We start from the raw sequence: 23760 nt of genomic DNA, 5'->3' as shown, positions 1-23760 counted from the left end.
CTCTCTTGTACTTCATTCATTTTTTCCAGTCTCTTTGCCCCCATTACTGTCTCTTCCCAGATTATTATCCTCAGGCATAGCTTTACAAAGAAAACAAAAGCTTGTGGTGTTTCCCATCTGCATGGGGCAATGCCTGATGAATGTTCTTTCTGCAATAAGGCAGCAGGACAATAAGCACTGCAGGATTATTACCTGTGCTGCAGTAGTGCCCACCGGCAGCAGTGTTACTGGGCAGAGACACTGCCTGTCCAAGGGAACACGCTGTCTGCTCTGTGGTTCTCCCCACGTATCTGGTGCTAGCGAAGTGAACTCAGCAGGAGATCCAAGTGGACCCTGCAATAGATCTACAGCAAGCCCCACATCAAGTTCTCGTGTCTTTCCTTTTCATTGCTTCTACTAGCAGCATGGGAGCATGTGGGTCTATGGGGAAAGAAATGTAATTGACTGGCAAAAGCTCAGATTTTGCAGGTGTCTCTTATAGTTACTCAGGGCTCATTAGATAGCTTAGCACCCATAAAAGTTGTGAAACATGTTCAAGGCAAAGAATTGCAGGAAAAGAAAAAGCAACCAACCAGCTAAAGATCCGCTCCTTCTGCTTTGTGTTTAATGTTTTTACTTTTCCTCAAATACAGAGCTTGTAGTCAGGATACTGATGGACTCTACTTGTAGATCAAAATGGTAATGGAAATAACATCCTTGAATCCCGCAGGTCCCTGACTGTATCAAGAAAGGACGTGCATTGCTTTTGGCTGTTACGTGCCAAGTAACTGTAGAATAAAGACAAGATCTAAGACTGCTGTTCTTTTTGTACATCTGAAAAGGCACATCATCTATTCAAATAAGTTGTGCTATCCTTTATTAATTCATTTGAGTAATAGTTATTTTTTACTGTGGGCCTCGGTCTTAGAAGTGTGATATGGCTATAGTGCTTTTCATCTTCAAAGAAAAATGCAAGGAGTCATGTAGCAAAACCCTTAAGAGAAATAAGGGATAGGCATATTGCCTGAACATAGATAGCGATAAAGCATCAAAAGAAGCATGACTAGCAAGTCAAGGGAGGTGATGCTCCCCCTCTACTCCACTCTTGTGAGACCCCACCCGGAGTACTGCGTCCAGCTCTGGGGGCCCCAGTACAGGAGAGACATGGAGCTGTTGGAGAGAGTCCAGAGGAGGCCATGAAGATGATCAGAGGGCTGGAGAACCTCTGCTATGAGGACAGGCTGAAAGAGTTGGGGTTGTTCAGCCTGGAGAAGAGAAGGCTCCAGGGAGACCTTATAGCAGCCTTCCAGTACCTGAAGGGGCCTACAGGAAAGCTGGTGAGGGACTGTTTATCAGGGCATGGAGTGATAGGACAAGGGGTAATGGCCTTAAGCTGAAGGAGGGTAGATTTCCATTAAATATTAGGAAGAAAATCTTCACTATGAAGGTGGTGAGGCACTGGAACAGGTTGCCCAGAGAGGTTGTGGCTGCCTCCTCCCTGGGAGTGTTCAAGGCCAGGTTGGATGGGGCTTTGGGCAACGTGGTCTAGTGGAGGGTGTCCCTGCCCATGGCAGGGGGGTTGGAACTAGGTGATCTTTGAGGTCCCTTCCAACCCAAACCATTCTGTGATTCTATGATTGTAGAGAATGTGGTCACAAAAGTAGATATGGTCTGTAGAAAAGATCTTCCGTGATTAGATGGAAAAAAACTTCCTTAAGACTGCCCATCTATGTATTAGTTTCTCCTCAACATGTATTAAAGAGACATTTAGCTACTTCATGGATGACAGTGAAATTTATGCAAAGAACTTCTGCCTTGAAAGTCCTGACATTCTGTTGTTCATATATTGTTTAATTTTCTATTTTGTCTTGTTTTATTGTACCAGATGACTGGCTGAGGTGTCAAAACTCTGAGTTTAATTTAAAAAACAGTGTGAATTGGAGGAAAAATGTGTATTGGGACTGTGTTTTGCAGCGCAGGGTTAGCATATAACTTTGCCTTCTCTGTTTGGTATTACTATATGCCAATTCCAACACCACCTAGTGTTTTCTTTGGGTAACTCACTTTTTAGCCGGTCCTGAGAGCAGTGGCCGTGACACACAGTTTCACATAGCCCTTCTTTGTGACAGGAAGATCATTCTTCTATCTTCTGTTGTGAAGAGATTGGTGTGAGGTCTCAGTGCTGGTTGATGCATCTTAGAAGGGGGGATGTGGGAACAGAGAGCAGATTGTCTTGATTATTTGCATGTAAAAGGGACCAAAAAAGGAGCAAAACAGGCTTTTAGGCTTCCTTCCAACACCAAGTAGTAAGACCAAAAAATGGTGCTATTTCTTTTGAGTTCATTATATTCCACCATCTCAAGAAAACACTTGTAAGGTACTGTAATCAAGGAATAATGGGTGCAGCTATGCTAGTGTCTTAGTTTTGACCAGGAGTGTATTTTTTAAACAAGAATCCTCATCATTCCCACTTACCACGCTTTACTTCACATCACAGAGCAGTTTTGGAATGTCCAAATTGAATTCCTTTGATTTGAAACTAAACCAGAATATGTTCTTCAGATCCCTGCCTCATGCAGTCCAGTTGCTGCCACTGACGTCCAGTCCTTGGGATCAGATCAGAGCCAGTCTGAAGTAAAACCCTTTGAGATGTGTACAGCATAGATGCCAGGTTCTTTGAACCACACATTTCAGTGTACGGATCTGTTCCAGTTGTTTCGAAGTACTTGTTACTGTGGACATAGCCAATCTAACCTAAAGAGCCTTCATAAGGAGAACTACCATCATCTCACAGCAGCTGAAGATGATGGCATGCAGAATTCAAGGACTGCCGAACTTGCAGAAGAAATCTTGACAAAAGAGCTTTGCAACCTTCCAGACATCACAGATTTGAGAGCAATTGACACCATCGTTAATGGTGGGTTGAGGATTACAATACTTATTGTTCCTTTTGTTGAAAAAAGTATTCTATTGTTATAAGAACAACAATACCCATGACTGCTACTTCTCAATGGGTTAGCAATAAAATAAACGTGGATCTGAGTGGCTAGAAATTGCTCAGGTGTCCTCATTACTTAGGATCAACCCATTCTTTCTTATCAGCTCTGATACTTGAAATAGTATGAGAAGTGTTATTAATCTTGATATAGTCATTTGGGAGTCTGTATTTACAAAATCTAAATGCCTTTTTTAGTTTTTATGATATTCTAACCAGATAGTTGGTCTGGGAAAGTGAAACATGAGCCAAGTCTGAACGTACAATTACCACAAGTACCTTCAGTTTAAGCGTTAGAAGAAACTGTGGCAATTTCAGCACTCCGGCAGCTAGTAAGTAGAAGAGATGACTGAAGTTGGAAGAAACTATAACTCCAAAGAGTAACAGACGGTTCTGACATTTAAAAAATTATTTTGTATGGAATTTTTAAATAGTCCAGAAGAATACCATGATATGATTTACTGACAAATACAGTGTTTTGCATTCATCAATCATAGAAATGGCATTGCCTTTTCTAAAAGCACGGTACTGAAATTATGTTGCTGATAGATTTTTTTTTTTTTAGGTGCACACATTTCCCATTTTCACTTTCTGTCAAAACATACATATTTATTAATAAATTAATGTCTTAATTGCCAAGAGTTTTGCTAGCTTTCAGTTGTTCAAAAGGTTTTAGTGCCAACTTTATTCACTGTATCACAGGGTGGGTGAGGTGGGAAGGCACCTCTGGAAATCACCTAGTCCAATCCCCCAGCTTGCAGCAGGGTCACCTGCAGCAGGTTCCTCAGGGCTGTGTCTGGTTCGGTTTTGACTGTCTCCAAGGATGGAGACTCCACAACTTCACTGGGCAACTTGTTCCAGCACCTAAAACCCCTTAGAATAAAAAAAAAGTTTTCTATGTTTAAATGTGTCCGTTCCCTCTGTATTTCCATTTTCTTGTGTCCATTTCATCCTATATGTCAATTTGTGTCCAATACTTTTTCTCACAGCAATGCTTAAAAACAGTTAAAGTATATGTTGGTTATCTTAACGTAGTAATGATGGATTTTGCTTACTGGACAAGAAAAAGGTAGGTAAGTTAATCGTTGATGAAAGGACAAAGGTTTTGATTTATGATATTTACTGCCTTAAGTACCAAGTTGTTCTGAAATTCTGTCCATGTAACTGCTCACTGGATAACATCATGGGCTGGTTTTCTGTGCCTATGCTCCTAACTTGGCTGCTTCTTCAGGTGGTCTGGAGTAAGGTAAGAAAAGAAAGAATGCATATTCTTTATATGATAGAGTAAGCAATGCAGCTTAAGATGAGTTTGAGAGGAAAAGACTTAAGTATGTTGCTTTTGCAAAATAAGAATTCTGTTGTCATCTGCATGGAAGAGAGAGAAAGATTTCTGTTTCCTTGGGGTCTTAGTGCTGCTATTTTTAACAGGCCTGGCTATACATGAGAAGAGCTTATCTTGCATTCCCTATCTAAGCAAAAAGTCCACTAGTATTCAGGGTAACGTTACCAGAATAGCAAGTCTGGGGCTAAAACCAAGATAAGTATTAAAAATTATTTTGATACTCCATATTTGAATGGAAGTATGATTTTTTTTGGCTATAACACAACATATTTGATATTGAAGTTGAAGCCTTTTTAGCCACTGGATATACTCGTCCACGACTGTTTTCTGTGCCTCCAATCCAGCTGAACTGCTGGATTGGAATCCAGCCAAAAAAGTAACAGTTGACATTTTCTATTTCCTGTCTTTTGTAGTGAAATGTAGCACTTTGCTCATCTTGTGATAATTTATTGTAGAGGCTAGGAGTTTTGGTGATACACAATGTAATTAGTTTGGAGAACAAAACTGAGTAGGTTGTTGAAAGTTCATTTCAGCTGTTCATAGTTTCAGGGTAATCTATAGAGTAAAGTATTAATCATTGTGATATTACTTAAGTGGAATAACTTTATGATATGCAACTTAACTGTCTGATTTTATGAATCCAGCTCCAACACCTCATTGTGGCAGTAGTATCCTCTTCCTCTCCACTAACACGCTTATACCTCTCCCTAAGTCAAGAGCTCAACTTTGTGTCCCCAACTTTCCCATAGTCTTCCTCTGTCCCCTGCTACCCCAGCCTCACACTTCCCTTGTGCTTCCACTGCCCGTCACGACTACCTGTTCCTCTATTCCCAACCTTTTGGAAAATTAAGCCTCAGCCTTGATTAGATTCCTCTACAGGCTTTGGTAAAGCAGGTAGTAGGTGATGCAGACTGCTACTAACATCTACAAGCTATCACACATTGAACTGACGCGTAATAACCAGCTCCTGTGTGAGAGAGGAGCTTCTGATCACCAGGGCTAGTTATTTCATTTCCATGTGCCTTATGGCCAGGAAGAGCTTCTTTCATATTTTTAGAAGTTATATAGTCTGGAGAAAACACTATAAGTTAGGGTGTCTCATCTAAACTGGTTGGCTGTACTTCATCCAAAGTCCATGGTGAGGCAGGGAAATTTCCATCAGGTGATTTATCACATCCTTGAATAGCTGTCCAAGCTAGGTGGTGAGGTGGACCATCTTCTGGAGATGTCAGGGCATCAGGGTGGTGCCATACCTATTTTAGAGACAGGTGTATTATGTATGCAATTACTCATTTGTTTCTCCACTGCTTACTGAGTCTACTTACCTAGTTTTTATGCGACTAAAATAGGTGAGATGTTTCCCACCTGTTCAAGATGCACTTGAATGCCAGTTAAATGTGCTCACAAGCCATCATTTGACCAACCTTTAATGTAACTTAATTCACATAAATCATGTTGTTTGCCAAAGTTAGAGACTAATATTATAAATATTTGGAATTTTGTGTGTGTGTAGATTTAAAAGTAGCATTAGTTAGACTAAATTAGATTCCTCTCTGGTACACCACAGGTAGTATAACCTTCCTCTGTATGTGACTGTGAACTGTGAATCTGTTGTTTATTTACAAAACTTTCAGAGACTAGAAATGCATTATATAGGTCTCAGTTGTCAGGCTGGTATTGAGACAGAAGCTGTTGCTGCTCAAACTAGTAATACTCATGCACAGAGATACTCCTTTTGAAGCGGAGTGTTTTGCTGTTGAGCTTCACAGGACTAAAGACCTAGCTTTGTTGAGAAAGAAGTGGAAAGGAGTGATGAAAGAGATTCATTCAGTGACAGTTTTCAGACACTGAGGACCAGCCTGGATTTCAGTTGATTGCTGAATTTGGTATTCTTCAGTCATGGACTTACATTTTGGTTTATATACCAGAAGTGCTGCTGGACTTAGCTACATTGATTTCAGTTTGTGAGATTTTGCTACTGATAGCGGAGCTTTTCCATGAGCTAGCCACTTTTTACCTTGAGCACAGTTATGCTTTCTAATTAGTCCATATGGGCATATTGTAGTTTATAATTATTGAAACTGTAGAAACGTTTTACTCTCCATTAATGGTTATAAGAGGATTCAACATATATAGGTATGACTCTTCTTCTCAGTCAACAGTCTTTAACAGAAAAGATGATAATGTGATTTTAATTTTTTAATATTGCAAGCTTTACTTGTTATTTTTTTCCTTCCATGTTAGTTAGAAATCTGTGAGAGCAGAAGTTTAGAAGCAAATGAAGTCTTCAAAATATGTGTTACACACTTTGCCCATGTACTTTCAGCTCATTTTACAAGCTATACTTTCATTTCAAAACTTGAATATGTGGACTGGATACTGTCTTATGTGCGTCCAGTGATAATTAAATGTAATGGTGCCCAGCGACAGGACAATGGGCAACAGGCAGAAACTGGAACACAGGAAGTTCCATCTGAACATGAGGAAAAACTTCTTCACTTTGAGGGTGACCGAGCGCTGGCACAGGCTGCCCAGAGAGGCTGTGGAGTCTCCTGCTCTGGAGATATTCAAAACCTGCCTGGATGTGATCCTGTGCAACCTGCTCTAGGTGATCCTGCTCTAGCAGGGGGGTTGGACCAGATGATTTCCAGAGGTCCCTTCAACTCCTACCATTCTGTGATTCTGTGATGAAGGGATTAAGTTCACCCTCGGCAAGTTTGCCAATGACGCCAAGCTGTGTGGTGTGGTCGACACGCTGGAGGGAAGGGATGCCATCCAGAGGGACCTTGACAGGCTGCAGAGGTGGGCTCGTGTGAACTGCATGAAGTTCAACAAGACCAAGTGCAAGGTCCTGCATGTGGGTCTGCACAATCCCAAGCACAACTACAGGCTGGGCGGAGAATGGATTGAAAGCAGCCCTGAGGAGAAGGACTTGGGGGTATTGATTGATGAGAACCTCAACATGAGCCGGCAGTGTGCGCTTGCAGCCCAGAAAGCCAACTGTGTCCTGGGCTGCATCAAAAGAGGCACGACCAGTAGGTCGAGGGAGGTGATCCTGCCCCTCTACTCCACTCTTGTGAGACCCCACCTGGAGTACTGCGTCCAGCTCTGGGGGCCCCAGTACAGGAGAGACATCGAGCTGTTGGAGAGAGTCCAGAGGAGGCCACGAAGCTGATCAGAGGGCTGGAGAACCTCTCCTGTGAGGACAGGCTGAGAGAGCTGGGGTTGTTCAGCCTGGAGAAGAGAAGGCTCCACGGAGACCTTATAGCAGCCTTCCAGTACCTGAAGGGGCCTACAGGAAAGCTGGAGAGGGACTGGTTACAAGGGCATGGAGTGACAGGACAAGGGGTAATGGCCTTAAGCTGAAGGAGGGTCGATTTCGATTAGATATTAGGAAGAAAATCTTCACTATGAAGGTGGTGAGGCACTGGAAAGGTTGCCCAGAGAAGCTGTGGATGCCCCATCCCTGGAAGTGTTCAAGGCCAGGTTGGATAGGGCTTTGGGCAACGTGGTCTAGTGGAGGGTGTCCCTGCCCATGGCAGGGGGGTTGGAACTAGATGATCTTTGAGGTCCCTTCCAACCCAAACCATTCTGTGATTCTGTGATGATAAATGTGCAATAAAACTTCAGAATGTAAGAGGAGTCTATTGACATTGCAGATTTATGGATGATTTGTTTGGAAAAATTATTTTGGTTTACTAAACTGTATCTGTATACAGTTATATGCTTATTCTTTTTTCTGAAGTACCCATCCTTATTTCTCACGTATCAATGTTAATCTGTATAATACCAGTTAACGCAGTGAAATGTGAGATCAAAATCAGTCCTTCAGCGTTTGCATCTGCCCAAGCCTAGAAACAGTTTTTCAATGGACTTTGTCATTTTTCCACAACAACACTGGCTTTTTCAGTCTTTTATCTTAAAATCTACCAAATTTCGAAACAGTCTAAAACTGTGAAGTATTGAAACAGAGCTGTTTCAGGAGAAATCGGGTCAGGAAACAGATTCTACTCAATGGTTTTTGTAACTGAAGCTTCAAGGTCAAAATCTTGCCTTTAGACTGGGCAAGGACGTATGTGGGTGGTAGTTTTCATTAAGAAAATTAAGAAGCAAAAGAATAAGTTGATTAAAAATGTTTCCTGTTTATATAACATTTAGATATTATGCTTTTGATTATGCCAGCTCATACCAATTAGGCATTATCTCTCTTAAACCTATAAATTATAGCCTCTACTTTTTAAGGCAAAAGATGGTTTTTCTCTCTCAGGCAATCAGGATAAGTGATCAAAATCTGACAAAAGCTGTGAAGTAACAGTTTAAATTAATTTTAGTTCAGGAGAATCAACATGGTAAAATGAGATTTCAGGCTTTTGTATTTATAATATTTTTTCTGCCATTTGCTGAAGTTTTGTCAAGATAGTAATTTCAGATTGAAAATGAATCTTTAATTAAAAAGCTAAAATAGGACATTCTGACAATTTCAAAGCTTTCTTTCTGAACCTTTTCCAAATGAAGAAATTTAATTGAAGTTCCTTTTTTTCCTGCATTTGCTTAAAATTTTTATATGAATCCCATCAGTTTTAGGGCCCACAGTTATGTTTGCTCTCACAATTGTTCCCATCATTATGTGCCAAAAGTCAGGTCTAAAAGAACATGTGCATTTGGATCTCTCTTGAATATTCCGGCCATACTATTTTCTTATCCATGATATAGATGGTAGAAACTACCAAAATTAATATTCTTGTGGACTGCATGGACTTGATTTTTGCTGTTTTTCAACATTCTGATCTTGTGCTGTTCATTGCTTCCAATAGAGGTCGCAGATGTTTATCACACTGGAAAAATAAGTCCTACATGCAAAACTGCATGTATGAAAGATAACAAATTATTTATATGGAGAAAGAAAAGCAGCAGGGTGGGGAACTATAGGAAAAATAAAAGTAAAAATCTCACTTGCTTTGCAGAATTGCTGTTATACCTTACCATTTGCTACATCTGTAACCTGTATTGTCAGAGCTTAGAATTTAAGGGTGTTTTTTACCTTCAGTTTGTGAACTTCTTGTCAAACATACAAATCAAGACTCCTGATGAGAAACAGGAAAACTCACCCAGCAACAATTTGTTAGAAAGGCGGTTCATGATCTTACTCACTGCATGAGAAACCTGCATGGACGTCAAGTACATCCAAACCCATCCAAAGTGAAGTGTGTAGTCCAACAAAAGAATATAGATTGTATTCTATGGCCATGTTATAGCTAAAAAAATTGTGCTATGTATATCTCATTATGGTCTTGCTCCAATCTGGAACTTGGATTTTGCGTATTTCAGAAACAGCCTTTGAGTTAGTACTGTTGAGGTAAACGGAGCCCAGCTAAGGCACCGACCTGGGGCTGAGGTGACCTGGACTCTGCGTCCTGTCCTTCAAAGACTTACTGCGTGACGCCAGACCACTCATCCCCCACGTCTTCAGCTTTGTGAGGAAGGTTAAGGTTAGCTTCCATAGGTTCTGTACAGCGCCTGACTAGTAGCAATACTTGATTTCATAGAAATAATTGGTTCTTCCTGCTTGTGAAAGACCATTCAGTACTGCCTGAGTGGTGAGAGAAAACCGGTTGCAAAAACGTCACAGACGCAGTACTGGGTGACTTGCTTGTTGGGCAACCTGAAGTGGGGAGGACGCAAAGCCGACACATAAACAAATAAACATTTCCAGTCAAATGAGAAGGCAGTGGGTCCAGTCACTCCAATACAAAGCTGTGCGCTAAGTGCTGTCAGTTGAGCTTCAATCGCATCTCTAATACTGTTGAGAGAGTAACACGAGCTGCATTTCATTATGTGCCTTTCTAATAATATCTTTTTTTTCTTCCCCCTCCCCAGCCTGCGCCGGAGACAACTGGTGAGTTCTGTTTAGAGATCTATTTGTATGCACGAGAGGCAATCAACAAAACCAGCTGCTCGTAAACTTCGCTAGGACAGACACAGATTTATAATTACTGTTATTGTTATTGCATTAATTTTCACACTTCATAAAGATAACAGCAAGGGCTAATGTCCTACCTCACTTGTCTTTTTGTTTTTCAGAATTAGACGTAGATGGAGGAATTGATCAAGACATCTTTGACATCAATGAAGGTTTTTAAAATTCAGTTTCTCTTTTAATTTTTTTTTTTTTTATGATTTTCCTTATGGTAGCCACAGATCAATACAATAACTGAATGTTAATGTCCTCTTCCCTTTAGCTTTAGGACTAGACCTTTTTGAGGGAGACATCAAACTTGATGGGGTGAGTTCAAACATAAAATATAAACCCAAAAATGTCTCATTGACTTATGCAATGTAAAGTATCATTGGCATGGAAATGATTGATACATCCTGCTCCTACTAACAATAAATGCTGTTTATGTAACAATAAACTGAAAATGTTCGAGTATAGATTTCTATCAAATGTCATAGACAACAAAAGAGTTGGGTGCATTTGCAAAAACATCATCCAGAATAAGGTCAGTTCAGCCATTAGATCAATATCATTAGCTTCTTGTTTCCTTTGCTGTAGTTTTTATATTTTTACTTTTAAGAGATTCAGCACCACTGATCACATCCAGACAGGTTTATATAAAAGATTCTTAATTTACCAACACAATATTTATTATGAGCCAATTAAATGTACAGACCAGTGCTGCAAAACCTTCATCATTTAAGTAGATTCACTGAAACCAATGGAAAAATTAGATCTGTAATCCACATTTTAAAGCATCTGTCCAGTATCCTTATGTGATCAATCAAAAAAAAAAATTACATAGCAAGTTGCATCTCAAAATTACCTAATAGAAACTCCTAAAGTGTCTTGTAGCCCTGCAAGTCAATAATGTCTTACTCTCCCTTTTGGTGAACTGCTTTGGCCTGAGCATATCAGTGGAAGCAAGGACAGCACTTGCTAAGAGCACAGGGACAAACCCTTGCATTATGAAAAATTGCAGAATTATTGATCTTTGTACAGTGTTCAGGACTTTAGATCTTAATGCTTCCCACAGGAGCTGAAGATCTCCTCACACATGCATCAAAATCTCAGGTAGTTTATATGGAGAAAATGCTGCAGAAGTTGGAGACACTGGTAGAAGGGAGTGAAGTGATTTCAAACCCAAGCCTTAGACCTCTGAGTGATCTTGCAAAGTTTTTGAGCTCCTTGATTTCTTATATGTCTTACATGGACTTGTAGGAAACATGCTTTGCTTTAGCACTTTTGTAGACCCTGATCCTAAATCACTTTTTACTGAGGAGTGCATACTTATTTTCTTTCTCAGATGCAGGAACGAAACTCCATCATTGGTGATAAATATCGATGGCCCCACGTTATCCCCTATGTCCTTGATGATAGCCTAGGTACAGTATATGCCCTTCACAATGTCCGTATGTCATGTTGATTGAAATGTTTTATACAGGTTGGTAAAGATACTGTGGCATCCTTTCCTCCTGTAAGTCTCGAGCAGGCTGTTTCCCACAGCGGGACTGGGGCTGGGTATGCACAAGCAGGGTATATCATCTGGGTGTTGGTGCTGGCTCTCACCTCCTTTCTTGGATGGTTCTTATCCTGCCATTGCTGTGGCCCAGCAGACTGATTTGAGTTTAAAAGCATACATCTGAGACATGAAACTCTGCTAAGCAGAAGAAAAAAACAGGGCACTGAAGATCTTTTTAAAGCCAGGAAGCTGACCTGGTCATTTACATCATCTACAGCACCGATGGCAAATCAGCGTTCTGGTAGTCAATGCGGTTTGCGGTGGCACATTGCTGAGTCCCCTCTTGTGGGGCCAGGGACACGTCACAGCTTTTCTCCATCCCTTCAGATCCACCTGGCTGTGGCTCTGCATGGCAGGGGCAAACGGTGAGACAGGGACCTTGAGTTCTTACTGTGTACCTACCACACGGCGAGACTGTGCCCCACTACACAACGTGCGGTCATCGTTCCGGTACATGGCAGGGAAAAAAAAAAAATCAGCCATCCGCAGTTTAGATTTGGATCTAAACTGGGTTGAAAGCATGCTTCGAGGAGACAACGTAGATAAAACATTAGCAGTTCAAGTCCTTGAGAGATTCTGAGAGAGATCTGCAGCCTGCAGTCTGCACTAGGTGAAACAGGATGTCTTTGTTCCCTGTTTATTTAATGCTTGCTCACATAAATCTCAGCAAAGTAAATGAATGAACTCACAGAATTAAGAACCATGCGCTAGCATGTATTATATACTCATCGTATCATATTTTATACATAAGCACCAAAGAAAAATTACGCAGAACAAGAGGACAATAAAATGTCACGACTGCCTTAACTTACAGGGTTTAGGTCCCTACCTAGGTCTTAAAGCAGCAAAAATCCTGCTTATTTTAATCTAAGATTGCTGGAGCAAGACCTACCCTTAGGACTTGCTCTATACGGTTAATTGTACAAACCTATTGGCTCAGTATTGACAAGAACACTGTTTGCTTTGCAGAAATGAATGCTAAGGGACTCATCCTCAAGGCATTTGAACGGTATCGACTAAAAACCTGTATTGACTTCAAACCTTGGGAAGGGGAGAAGAATTACATATCTGTGTTCAAAGGAAGTGGGTAAGAGGAGTAACGTAAAATAACTCTCATCCTGTTTGTGTACAGGCTATTTTCATGGCCAGTATTCACTCTAAAACTCATATATCTGATTATAATTTCATATTTTTTGTTGTGTCTGTTTTTCCAGTCTATTTTTAACTGGAAATTGTGATATTTTCCAAAATAGGTATTACCTTGGTAGTAAGGAACAATTTCTTGCTGATACTTTTTTTTAAAATATAAGATGTAACCAAGTCTTTTAAGAGGCAGTTTTCTGGGCATGGTAAAAGATATCAGAAACAAGCCAATTATCTTTTTGATTGATCTTTGGTTATATGGAGCGTCATTTTCAAATGGTCATTCTTAGTATACCTTAGTTTTTAGGAAAAAAAAATCCCAGCAGAAATATGATAGTTCTAACTGTGGGACAATGAATTTGTCTGACTGTAACAAATGAAATTGCATTTGAACATCACACCAGCATTCAGATATAACAGTGGTATTTTTAAATGCTGCACAGCACTGAGATATGTTACAGAGGTTTCAGTTTATTTACCTCTTTTTGATGAATAATTATGCTATTCCACCTTAAATTTTGCAAAATAAGATTTCAGTAAAGAAGTCAAAATTGCCTCAGCTGCTTCCCTTTCTAAGACAGTCTGTCAAAACACTGCAACAAGAACAAATACATTCTCCACTCTATGCTGAACCATTTTTCTGTTAGAAAAGATCAGGGAAAGCTTGATAGTCTGGTGAGGAAATTTACTTTCAGAAAATCATTTCCTGATATGAGAATGCATTCATAAATAGGAAAAGATTTTCTGATAATAGAAATGTTTCTCTGTCCCTTTGGCTTGCTCTGAGATATTTGTAGCAGATAATTGTTTCAAAATTTCTTCAGTCTCTGGCTCTTTTTATTTTCTACTTTTCATGCTGTAGACATGACATTGAAACTCAACCCTAAAAGATGTATAAGTGGAGACTTAGGGAGCAACACATTTTCCTGTGCTAATGACTCTTTGGCTTTTTGAGCCAAATGGAAAACTCATGTAGCTAAATTCTTTAGTCCTTTGTCACATGAAGTATGCATTGAATTTGGTAATAATTGTACCTGAAAAAGAACCACAATATTCAGCCTATGGCAAGTAAGAGGCCTCTGCGCAATGTTTCATTTATATGTCTATTAAAAATAGATAAGTCATGGTGATGAAGAAGACAAGTCACTCTAGTTGGACAACATATCTTGCCCTCACTGCCTGGTGTCTCTTGCCCTGAAATGTTTCTATCATCTCAGCTGACACATCCATAAAACAATTAACACTCAGCAGCATTTTTAAAAAGATTGGAGCTAAAGAGTGCAGTCTCCCGAAAACAGCTGTCCAGTTTCAATGAGCTAGTTTGCGATGTACAAAGCAATTTTCAGGACTGACCCTGCATTACCTGCCTTTCATTTCACTCCATTCCTCTCTTCGGATATAATCGGAGAAGGTGAAAGGTGGATAAACCAACCCATTTCCCCTCTGCCATTCCTAATTGCTTTTTTTTAATCAGCTAGGACTCCTTTAACTGCAGACTAAAGCCCTCAGTCCAGAGGGTACAGCACAGGCAGGAGCACAAAGTCCCTGGCAACACCAGCTGGATTCATAAAATTTTATCTCACCAAGAAAAAGTTGATAAATCATCTTTATCTTTCCGATCTTGGCTTGCATCTATAAAACAGACAGAGGAAGGTTGGGGAACTTTCCATCAAAAGGATTTGTAGTAGGCCATAAAGTCCCTGTCTGGATTATCCATTTGAATTCTGATGAAGTCAGCCACAAAAGAAGCCAGCTGCCATTTCGTGGTGTTGACTGCCCTGTTTAAAAGTACGTTTGTGGTCTCTGATGTACATACACAGTGTCATCAACCCCTCTGCAAAGAGCCCTCTCCCCGTCCGCATTCTTTATCTACCATTTGCCAAACCTTGGCTACTGCCTCATTACGTTTACATATATAATGCTGAATGAGTAGAGGTACATGTAAGGTTTTCTAGTACACAGCCTTTCACCTTCTGCTCCGGTCTATGCATCTGTGGCAGAGGTTAGACTGTGGATCTATTTAAAGACCTTTTCTTGACTCCAGCCTGTGTGCTAAGCAAAATACATGAGGGATGCTTGTGAATTATAGAAAAGCAGGAACAGCAGATGTGGCAGGTGCTTGCAAAGCTCACAGAACAGTCTGGGAACCTGCAATGGATGTGCCATTTCTCCCTACTCGTCTCATGAAGAGCAGGACTCGTTCAGCAGGAAAGCTAGCATGGTGTGGTACAGTCAAATCATTAGCAGACCAGGGAGGATCAACCCCGTCTCTAGTATTTCCACATGGAAAATCAGGTTTTCAAGGAGTTCTCCTGGGAGGTCACTCTTTGCCACTGTGGCACACGGCAAAGGGGACCCATGCAGAAGTGGATTGATACAGATCCCTGGCTAACCAGCTTGGTAGTGGTAAGTCAAAGTGTCTGTGTGCTGATACTGGTGATCTGTGATATTATGGGAAGTTATTTACTAGCAGAACATTAGTATAAAAATGTGCCTGAAATAAGCGCTGGCTGTTAGAGAACAGGATTTCCAGATAGCATCATCACTACTGATGGCATGCATCAACATACAGCCCATCTTCCAAAAAGAAGGTTGGTGGGATTAGTCAGAGCAGGTACTTCCCTGTTCCTCTAGCCTCTGATAGAGCAACTAGCAATGCAGAAAGCTTTGAATCAGAGGAGATATGGTCCTCACACACTTGGGGATGCCAGGACCTTCCCCCTATTTTCTCCCTTCCTGAAGACACTGCTAATGTGGGGTTCCAGGTGCCCATCACTCTGGAGTGCCCTGTCCCACTCAGTTTTATTCTCAGTGCTAGGTGACACAGACCGAGCGTTTACTCCTTCTGCGGCTGCAGAATGATGGTGTCATAGGCATTTGGCAGAGTGAAGGCAAGGGCAAAGCTGCATCCCTCGGCGTTTGGATGCTGATTTTGCCAAGTGTCCTGGATGTGCCTGTAGCCTGCTGTGCTCTGCGCAGCAGCTGTGAAGCCAGAGGCAGCTTCTTCGGTATGAGGCGGACCCAGAACTGTGATGGACTTCTTAGACTTATGCACAACCAGAAAAAGCTGCATACTTGATATGAGGCCTTGTTTAAGGGAAGCCCATGAAATCATGGATGCTACATGTGCTCCTTCCCAGGTCTCACGCTGTGATTTTAATGAGTAATCAATAGCCAAGGCCTGTGCTGCTTTGTGGAAAGAGAAATGCTGGCGAGTATGTTGCACTAATAAGTTGCAGGGTGCGAAAGCGCATGGTGTGCTTGTGCTTTTAAATTTCTGGGGTGATAGGACTGCAAATCCTATGGCATATTTTGTGCCCGATTAATTTTATGGACTTCATTGGGTAAGTGTTGATTTATTTGCTGCATAAAATATCAATTTAAATGTAACTCTCTGTGCTTGCTAGTTTGTGGACATGGGGTGCCATTTTATTAGCTTGTGCATATAGCTCACTGCATTTTTTTATTTTTTAATAAAAACTTCCAGCACAGCTGCGTTTTTGCTCTTCCTGAGCGTGTGTCAGCAGCAAGGGCTCTAGCACAGCAGCTCACAAATAGCTAGAAAGAAAAGAGCTTGTGAAAAGCACTGTCAAATCCGCCAACCTTTCAGAAGGTAAACACAGCCGCGCAGGAGTGTACCTCGCCTGGCAGCCACAGCCCCTCACAAAGCAAAAGGCCAAAATAATAAAGTGAGAAGCAGCTGCAATGGCAGAGGCAAAAATGTGCATGAACCTGGTTTCCCTTATGACTGGGACAGGCTCAAAATGTGCTCACAGTCACTTACTGTGGTCCAGCTAAAAATTGTTAATTTGCAGTAACTTAATTGCTCTAACTCATGTGTCTGTAGTCTTCCATGTTTACCAGACTACCAATGAAATCCTCATCAGTTTTCTTCTGTCACAAATAGCTCAACATTTTTCTGCTAAAGCAAACCCATTAAAAACAATAGAGCCAGAGTGGGGGAACTGCTTGTTCATCGAAACAGAGCTAAATGTGGGAAGAAAGGAGCCGGGAAGGAACAGATCAATGAAAAAGTGCTCTCTGTAGCAAAACGTAACTTCAGCATTCAAGTTAAAAATATACCTGTTGAACAGACTGATTCTGGAGTTCGCATGGCATGGGGACGGTGTGCATCTCACACAGCCCTCTCTCTGATTTGATTTCAATGCTAGCTGCTGGTCCTCAGTGGGAAACCGCCAAGAGGGGATGCAGCAGCTCTCCATCGGAGCCAACTGTGACAGGATCGGCACGATTCAGCACGAGTTCCTGCACGCCCTGGGATTCTGGCATGAGCAGTCACGGTCCGACCGGGACGACTACGTGTCCATCATGTGGGACAGGATTCAGACTGGTCAGTCACTTTGCCACTTTTCCTTTTCCTTCAGTCTCTGGGGTTAGAGGATTTAGCTGTGGAATGTCCCTTCCAGCCATCCTTTGGTGGTCACACTATTCGCTCACCTGGACTTAGTTTTCGAAGTCAGCATATCAATAAATTAAATAGCAAGTGACAGCTATTTGGGACAGAAAGCCTCATTTGTTGTTGCTGTGGTTATTCCTTGTGCCACGGCAGTTCCCAGAGACCTCGCTAGAGATCTGAGTCCTGTTATACCACATGTTGCACAGCAGAGCAACAGAAGAGAATAATTTAGTTTGTTTAAATGAATACTCTAAAAGCACTGTTATTCTGGGAGCCCTTAACAAAACAAAAGTCACTCTGAAAAACCCAGTGCGGCCAAAGCCAGTAGAAAATCTCCAATGAAAACGCCGGTTGTCCTCTTTCTCCCCGGCCGCTACACCCGGTGCGGGCAGCAGAGCTGAGAGGGCAGAGAGTGCAGACAGGGTGTACGGACGGGAGAGACCCTTTCAGGGTCCGCATCACACCAGCGCTTGCGGTTACTTTAGCGATGCAGCTTGTGAATGTAAGTGCTGGTGCATTTGGCACAAGGCTGAGAGCTGGCACAGGGTTCCCCGGGACTCTGCTCCGTCTCTGCCTCTTCAGCTTGCCGTCGTCCCCTGTGACTTTCAGGCGGTTCAAAAACAAAGTTATAGACACAGGCTTGATGCTTTCCTAACACAGGTACACACAGAAGACTGAAAAAACAGATAATGATTAAATCTAATGCATTCTTATTTAGTCATGATCAATAGTCAGGTGCATATGCAAGTATATATTACAGAAAATGACTTAGACTCTTGTTTGATTTCCATTATATTTTTGCTGACTCTTTAATGACAAGTTATGTTATTGTTAGCCATTTGAAACTGCTGCAGCTTTTTTACGCTGACCAGAATATACTTACTCTATTTTGACTGTTTTAAAACATTTAAAAATTTACCTTCCATTAGGTAGTTAGTAATTTATTTTGCTTATACTCCAGAAAATATCTGTAAAGTTAAATTCTGGAAGCTTATCTGATGACGACTCTAACTTGTTTATTGCGAGCTAAAATGACTAGCAATTAAACATCAGAGAATACAGATTAGAAACAGGGAGATATTACAATTGCAAATTGCATTAATTTGAGTACTGAAACAGTATCTCCACTTTTGGGTATCACAAGCCTATCAAAGTTTACGGGTAGTTTCACGGGAAAAAGATTTCTGGTAGCAAAAAGCTTTCCTTCATCCAGCAGAAGTCGTTGTGTTGTGTTCCAGTGGCTGAGAGAGGAAAGTAAATAACTCTAGACTAGAAATAAAATAGTTTTACAAAGTAAGTACAAGTAGGCAACTACAAATAAATACTTGGAGATCTGATGGATTCTCTGTCACTTTAAGTCTGTACATCAAAACTTGGTCTTCTTGGGCAACAAATAACCTTTCCTTGTATTTTTCCCATTTAGGTAAAGATCATAATTTCAACAAATACGATGATAAAACATCAGACTCGCTGAATGTTCCCTACGACTACACTTCTGTGATGCACTATAGCCAAAATGCATTCAGGAATGGAACTGAACCCACCATCGTCACTAACATACCAGACTTCATGGATGTTATAGGACAGCGAATGGATTTCAGCGATTATGATCTCCAGAAACTGAACCGGCTCTACAATTGCTGTAAGTTTCTCCATTTCTTTTGAATTTTTTGCTTCTGGCATTTGAAAGAAATAAGGGTGATACATAGATGTTGGATTCATCCAGGCACAAGTGGAAGAGATGCTAACATATCTGGAGAAGTGAATTGTGTTACAAACACCGGAAATAATGGTACAGCTAGCAATAACATAGCCCTCCTGCAGAAACACTGCTGTGTAGCAGAGTTTTCTGTGCAATTTTATCTGACCTTTAGTTAAAACCCAGCTTCACTCAGCAGCTGATTTTTGTTCATCCCTTGGGTGGTTGTTTAAAATGTGCGCTTCTGTACAAAGCTTTTTGGTTTTTTCCCCCATTATTCCGCAGCTGCTGCTCAGACACTGTACAGAAATGAGTATCTTTGCTGTGGCTATCCTATCTACCCCGCACTCATGCAATCTGTGAGACAGAGTGTGTGTTCATGCAAATGCAGTACAGATGCTGTTAGGAAGAAAATGTGAGCTTTGTAAATTTTTATTTTTAGTTTCAAACCCAGTCTCTTACAAAAGCAATCAAAAGAATTATTTTGATCATGTGGGATTTAGCTGAGAAAGTTGAGGGAAAGTAAGAGACAGAGAAATATAGATAATTCTATTACCAAACAGGAATATAATTCTGTAATTGTGACTGCATCAAATGTGCCCTAGCACTCAGATGAAAACTTTTACTTCACTGTCTCAGTATCCCAATTAGTGATTTACAATGACAATTACTGGTTTACAATTAGATTTTAATCCTCATTCTACAGATGCCTTCAACAATTATCAAACTGTTGTATTAAAACAGTGCATTTTTTTGAGCATACGATCCTGATGAAAATATTTCTGTTCATATAGGTCTAAACTGAACACACACTTAGATGCAGCCTTAGCTTCTATTGCGTGGTCCACAGTCAGTTGGGCGTTACAGAAGTGCTTACAGCTAAGGATGCCTTTAACAGTGGATGGGGTCCTTCTTCCTCTCCAGTAATCTTATATGCTTTCCATTGTTCTCGTGCATTACATAAATACTTCATGACATTTTAACTTTATTCTTAACCCACAGGCACATTCCCCAAGTGAAATAAGCCCCAGTCATGTTGAAATTAGTGACAAAACTGCCACCACCTTCAGTGCAATCAGGATCTGCCCTGGCTCCCCAGTCTGTCCCTTGGCCTCGTACGCTGTGCACGATATTTGCAGAGCCATAAGTGGTCTTCGGATCACCCACCGCTTGCCTAAGTGGCCCCTGTGGGTGGGAGGACTGGTGCTTGGCAGGTCCCAGCCCTCGCCCACCCAGCTGCTGGGCTGATCCTTTCAGGTTAGAGGGAAGACTGGGAACGCCAAAAATGGTTTGGGTGGCAGGTATCCTCCCAGAGGAATCAGAAGATTACTTCTGTCGCTGAACATGATTTAAGGAAAAGTTTAAGCTGAACTTCTGCTAAAGGCCTGTGTGGTTAGGAAATTGCATCAAAAATGGGAAATTTGATTCTTAAATTGAAAAAAACCAACCCACAGCAAAAGAAATCCTGACTGATTCTTCAGTGCTGTTCTGATCTCTTCTTCAGGACTGTCTTTCAGGCCATATGATAATGGTAGATTTTAGTCCGCTTTCCACTTGTAGCATATAACTTCACAGAATTATGAGGTTTCCCTCAGCCACTGGAAGTTAAGACTCACCACTCATCCCCCCATGTATTTTCTTCCAAGTCCAGCCTTCCATTATATACCAACAAAGTATATATGGCTTTTGGTACAGATGGAGTTCAACACCCCTCTCCCCCTGCCCCCAAACAGTGCCCCCTTCCCCTACCTCATTAATTAATCTAAGAAATACATTGTAAGCTATTGAGTCTTGCTTTCCTCTCCTCCTATTGTTCAGGTCACCAGTTCATGCCAGCTGGCACTTTCTAATTACGGTTCTTCTCTTTGGGCAAATTGATTTCATATTTTCTTTCATATTTTGATTTCAAAGAGTTGCTTAATCTAATAATTCTCCATTTTTGCTTAGCGTCTTGCTGACACCCTAGCTGGTTTTTTTTTTCTTTCTCCAGCCATCAATATAACATTTACTATGAAAATATTTTTTTGTTTTTTACAACATCATACCAATACTGTATCTTAAAAGGTATCAGTCATAAAACACTTCTGATATCCTTGCAACCTCTAGAGGACTGTTACCTTTCTTTGAGGACAATACAAAACATCTCAGCAGTACAACTGATTTGGCAGCAGTTCATATTTAAGTGCTTCCCTGAGCTACAGCCTAAGTGGAGCATTTGGCGTGCCATTGAGGTTGATTTTTCTGGTACTCAAAGTCCTTTTTGTGGTGCAATGAAACCTTTAAACCTGCCACAATATTTTATACATAGTTTGAAAGGCAATAATCATGAACTATTTTATTAACTTAGTTGTTTTCAAATCATGGCTGGTGTTACACAGGGCTCAGATATGAGAAACAAATCTAAGAATAGGGATGAACCTGGACTGCGTCTTCCATTGCACATCCGGAGTTTGCTTTAGACAGAGAAAACATTTCATACAGTCTTCTCTCTTTCTTATTCAACTGCACAATCTTCCTTCACTTAATTTTTCACTCGTTACATGCAAGGCATCTTAAAAATTTGTATGAGATGAGAAATCCACTGGTCCCAAATGTACCTTTGCCAAATGTTTGGGGTTTGGTTTTTTTCAATGCAGCATTTTGAAAATCAAGGTTTGCTTATTGCAGTGAAATAACTTCTGGTCTACTATATTTAAAAATAATCACTCCAGCTGATACATTAGTGAACTTTTATCAAAATCTGTGTCCGTGTGTGGACTGGCCCAAAGCAAGCAGGGAAGTCTCAGGACCTTTTGTCCATGTGAAGACTGGTGGGTTGGGGCTCATATTAGTGTTCCTTTTACAAATAAAAGATGTGATACAATAATTAGCTGGCACCCTTCTGTGTTTGCGAAGCGCCCAAAGTTGTCCTGAAAATGTCTTATTAATGTCAGCGTTAATTGCCAAATGCTTAGAGTTCCTGAACGTTATACCTATGAATGTTGATGGTATTTGAAGCCACTGATTGTTTGCTGTTTCCATTTAGTCTTGCTCTGCTCTTGGCTTTGGACATTCAGAATTAAAATGTATGTCATGTAATAGAGATTCAAACAAATTATTTTTTCTTGTATTTTTAAATCTCATAGCCTCCTCCCTAAGTTTCATGGACACATGCAGTTTTGAACTTGAAAATATCTGTGGCATGATTCAAAGTTCAGATGATAACAGTGAGTGGCAGCGTTTGTCTCAGGTTTCTGCTGGACCAAATACTGATCACACTAATATGGGAGAATGCAAAGGTATGAGAAAAGATTGTTCTTATCTCTCTGGGAAGTATTTTCTGCAGAGGCATGGGACTTGATTTCGATCTTGGCCTTGTTCTCTGTTTATTTCTTGGCAAATTACAGTTTAACTAAGCAACATAAATCTACACACTTAAGGACATCATGTGATACATTTGATTTTCTGCTTATTTAGAAGATTAAATGTCCTTATCTCTTTTGATCTGTTTTATAGTCTTAATGTCACATCCTGACACAAGAACTATATAAAATGTTCTAACCTATGGTACAGGCACACCAGAAAGACTGCTGCTTTTCTGGATAATTGCTCAGTAAGTCTTTGGTTAGGATTGAGATTTAGAAATTATGTATATTTTAGGGGCTCAGGTGAACAATGAATTGAGAATATAGCCAGTTGTTTCTGAATATGTCAGAGAAAACTTCATGAGTTCAGGAATGAGTCCTCCAGAGAGTAACCTGTGAATCACTGGCACTGGGCAAAGAATAAAAGCCCATGCTTTTGAGGCCAAATCACTAGAGACAGCCAAACGAGGAAAAAGGTTGCAAGGAGAACAGCTCTGCCTCTGGAGAATGAGAACAGGTAACAGTCCTCAGCCTGAGGATTTGTACAGGATCTACCTTACCCTGACTTGGCCATGTCTTCTAGTGTTATTACGATACAGTCCGCCAGGAAAATTTCGTTTTCTCTCCCCTCTACTGTTCATTTCTCAATGACTTTTGACAGGTTCTGGCTACTTCATGCATTTCAACACCAGCACTGGAGCAGCAGGAAGCACGGCTATCCTGGAGAGTCGAATTCTGTATCCCAAAAGAGGCTTTCAGTGCTTACAATTCTATTTCTATAACAGCGGTCACGAAAGCGACCAACTCTATGTCTGGGTCAGGGAGTATACTTCAGCTCATCCCAGTGGTACTTTGAGACTAATTGAAGAGATAAAAGGTATGGAATAAAATTGCATTTTGGTTTAATCTATGCTCAATATCCTTTTTGAAGTACTGGGGGGAAAATATTGTAGCAAAGTGACTCATCTCCTAGCGTTATTCTTTGGCTTCATTTCTAACTATGGAATTGATTCTTTGCTGGTGAAATTATACTTGATGGATCCTCAGTCAGCCGTTTTCCTATAACATAATCCATTACCACAAATTACAAACTCTTGCATTATCAAGATAGTTTTCTCACCAAAATAGCTAAAATTCCATGAGCAGTCATTTTAACTGTTCTAGAATTGCTGGTATCAATAGCAACAGATGAAGTTGGTCATTAGAATGAACTACAATGCATAAGAAAGTAATAATAAAGAAATGGAAAGTGCAAATGCCCTAGAATACCTAACATACCAGTTTAAAAAAAGATAAATACAACTTAACTTATTTTTTAAACAAG

The 23760-nt window shown here is 40.7% G+C and overlaps 1 protein-coding gene across 1 annotated transcript in view; it reads left to right on the top strand.

Moving 5' to 3' along the window:
- The first annotated feature begins 529 nt into the window (after positions 1-529).
- MEP1B (meprin A subunit beta) overlaps positions 530-23760 on the top strand; it is a 32064-nt gene continuing 8833 nt past the window's right edge. Inside the window, 11 exon segments of the mRNA XM_054816738.1 lie at positions 530-575; positions 578-678; positions 10194-10212; positions 10398-10448; positions 10556-10599; positions 11618-11696; positions 12803-12920; positions 17149-17327; positions 18817-19035; positions 22218-22370; positions 23098-23313. Coding sequence (XP_054672713.1) covers positions 530-575; positions 578-678; positions 10194-10212; positions 10398-10448; positions 10556-10599; positions 11618-11696; positions 12803-12920; positions 17149-17327; positions 18817-19035; positions 22218-22370; positions 23098-23313 — 1225 coding nt within the window.

The sequence above is a fragment of the Grus americana genome, chromosome 2, assembly GCF_028858705.1.
Source record: "Grus americana isolate bGruAme1 chromosome 2, bGruAme1.mat, whole genome shotgun sequence".
NCBI classification, from domain to species: domain Eukaryota; kingdom Metazoa; phylum Chordata; class Aves; order Gruiformes; family Gruidae; genus Grus; species Grus americana.
Note: the sequence above shows the minus strand (reverse complement) of the source record. Positions and strands in the feature narration are given on the sequence as shown.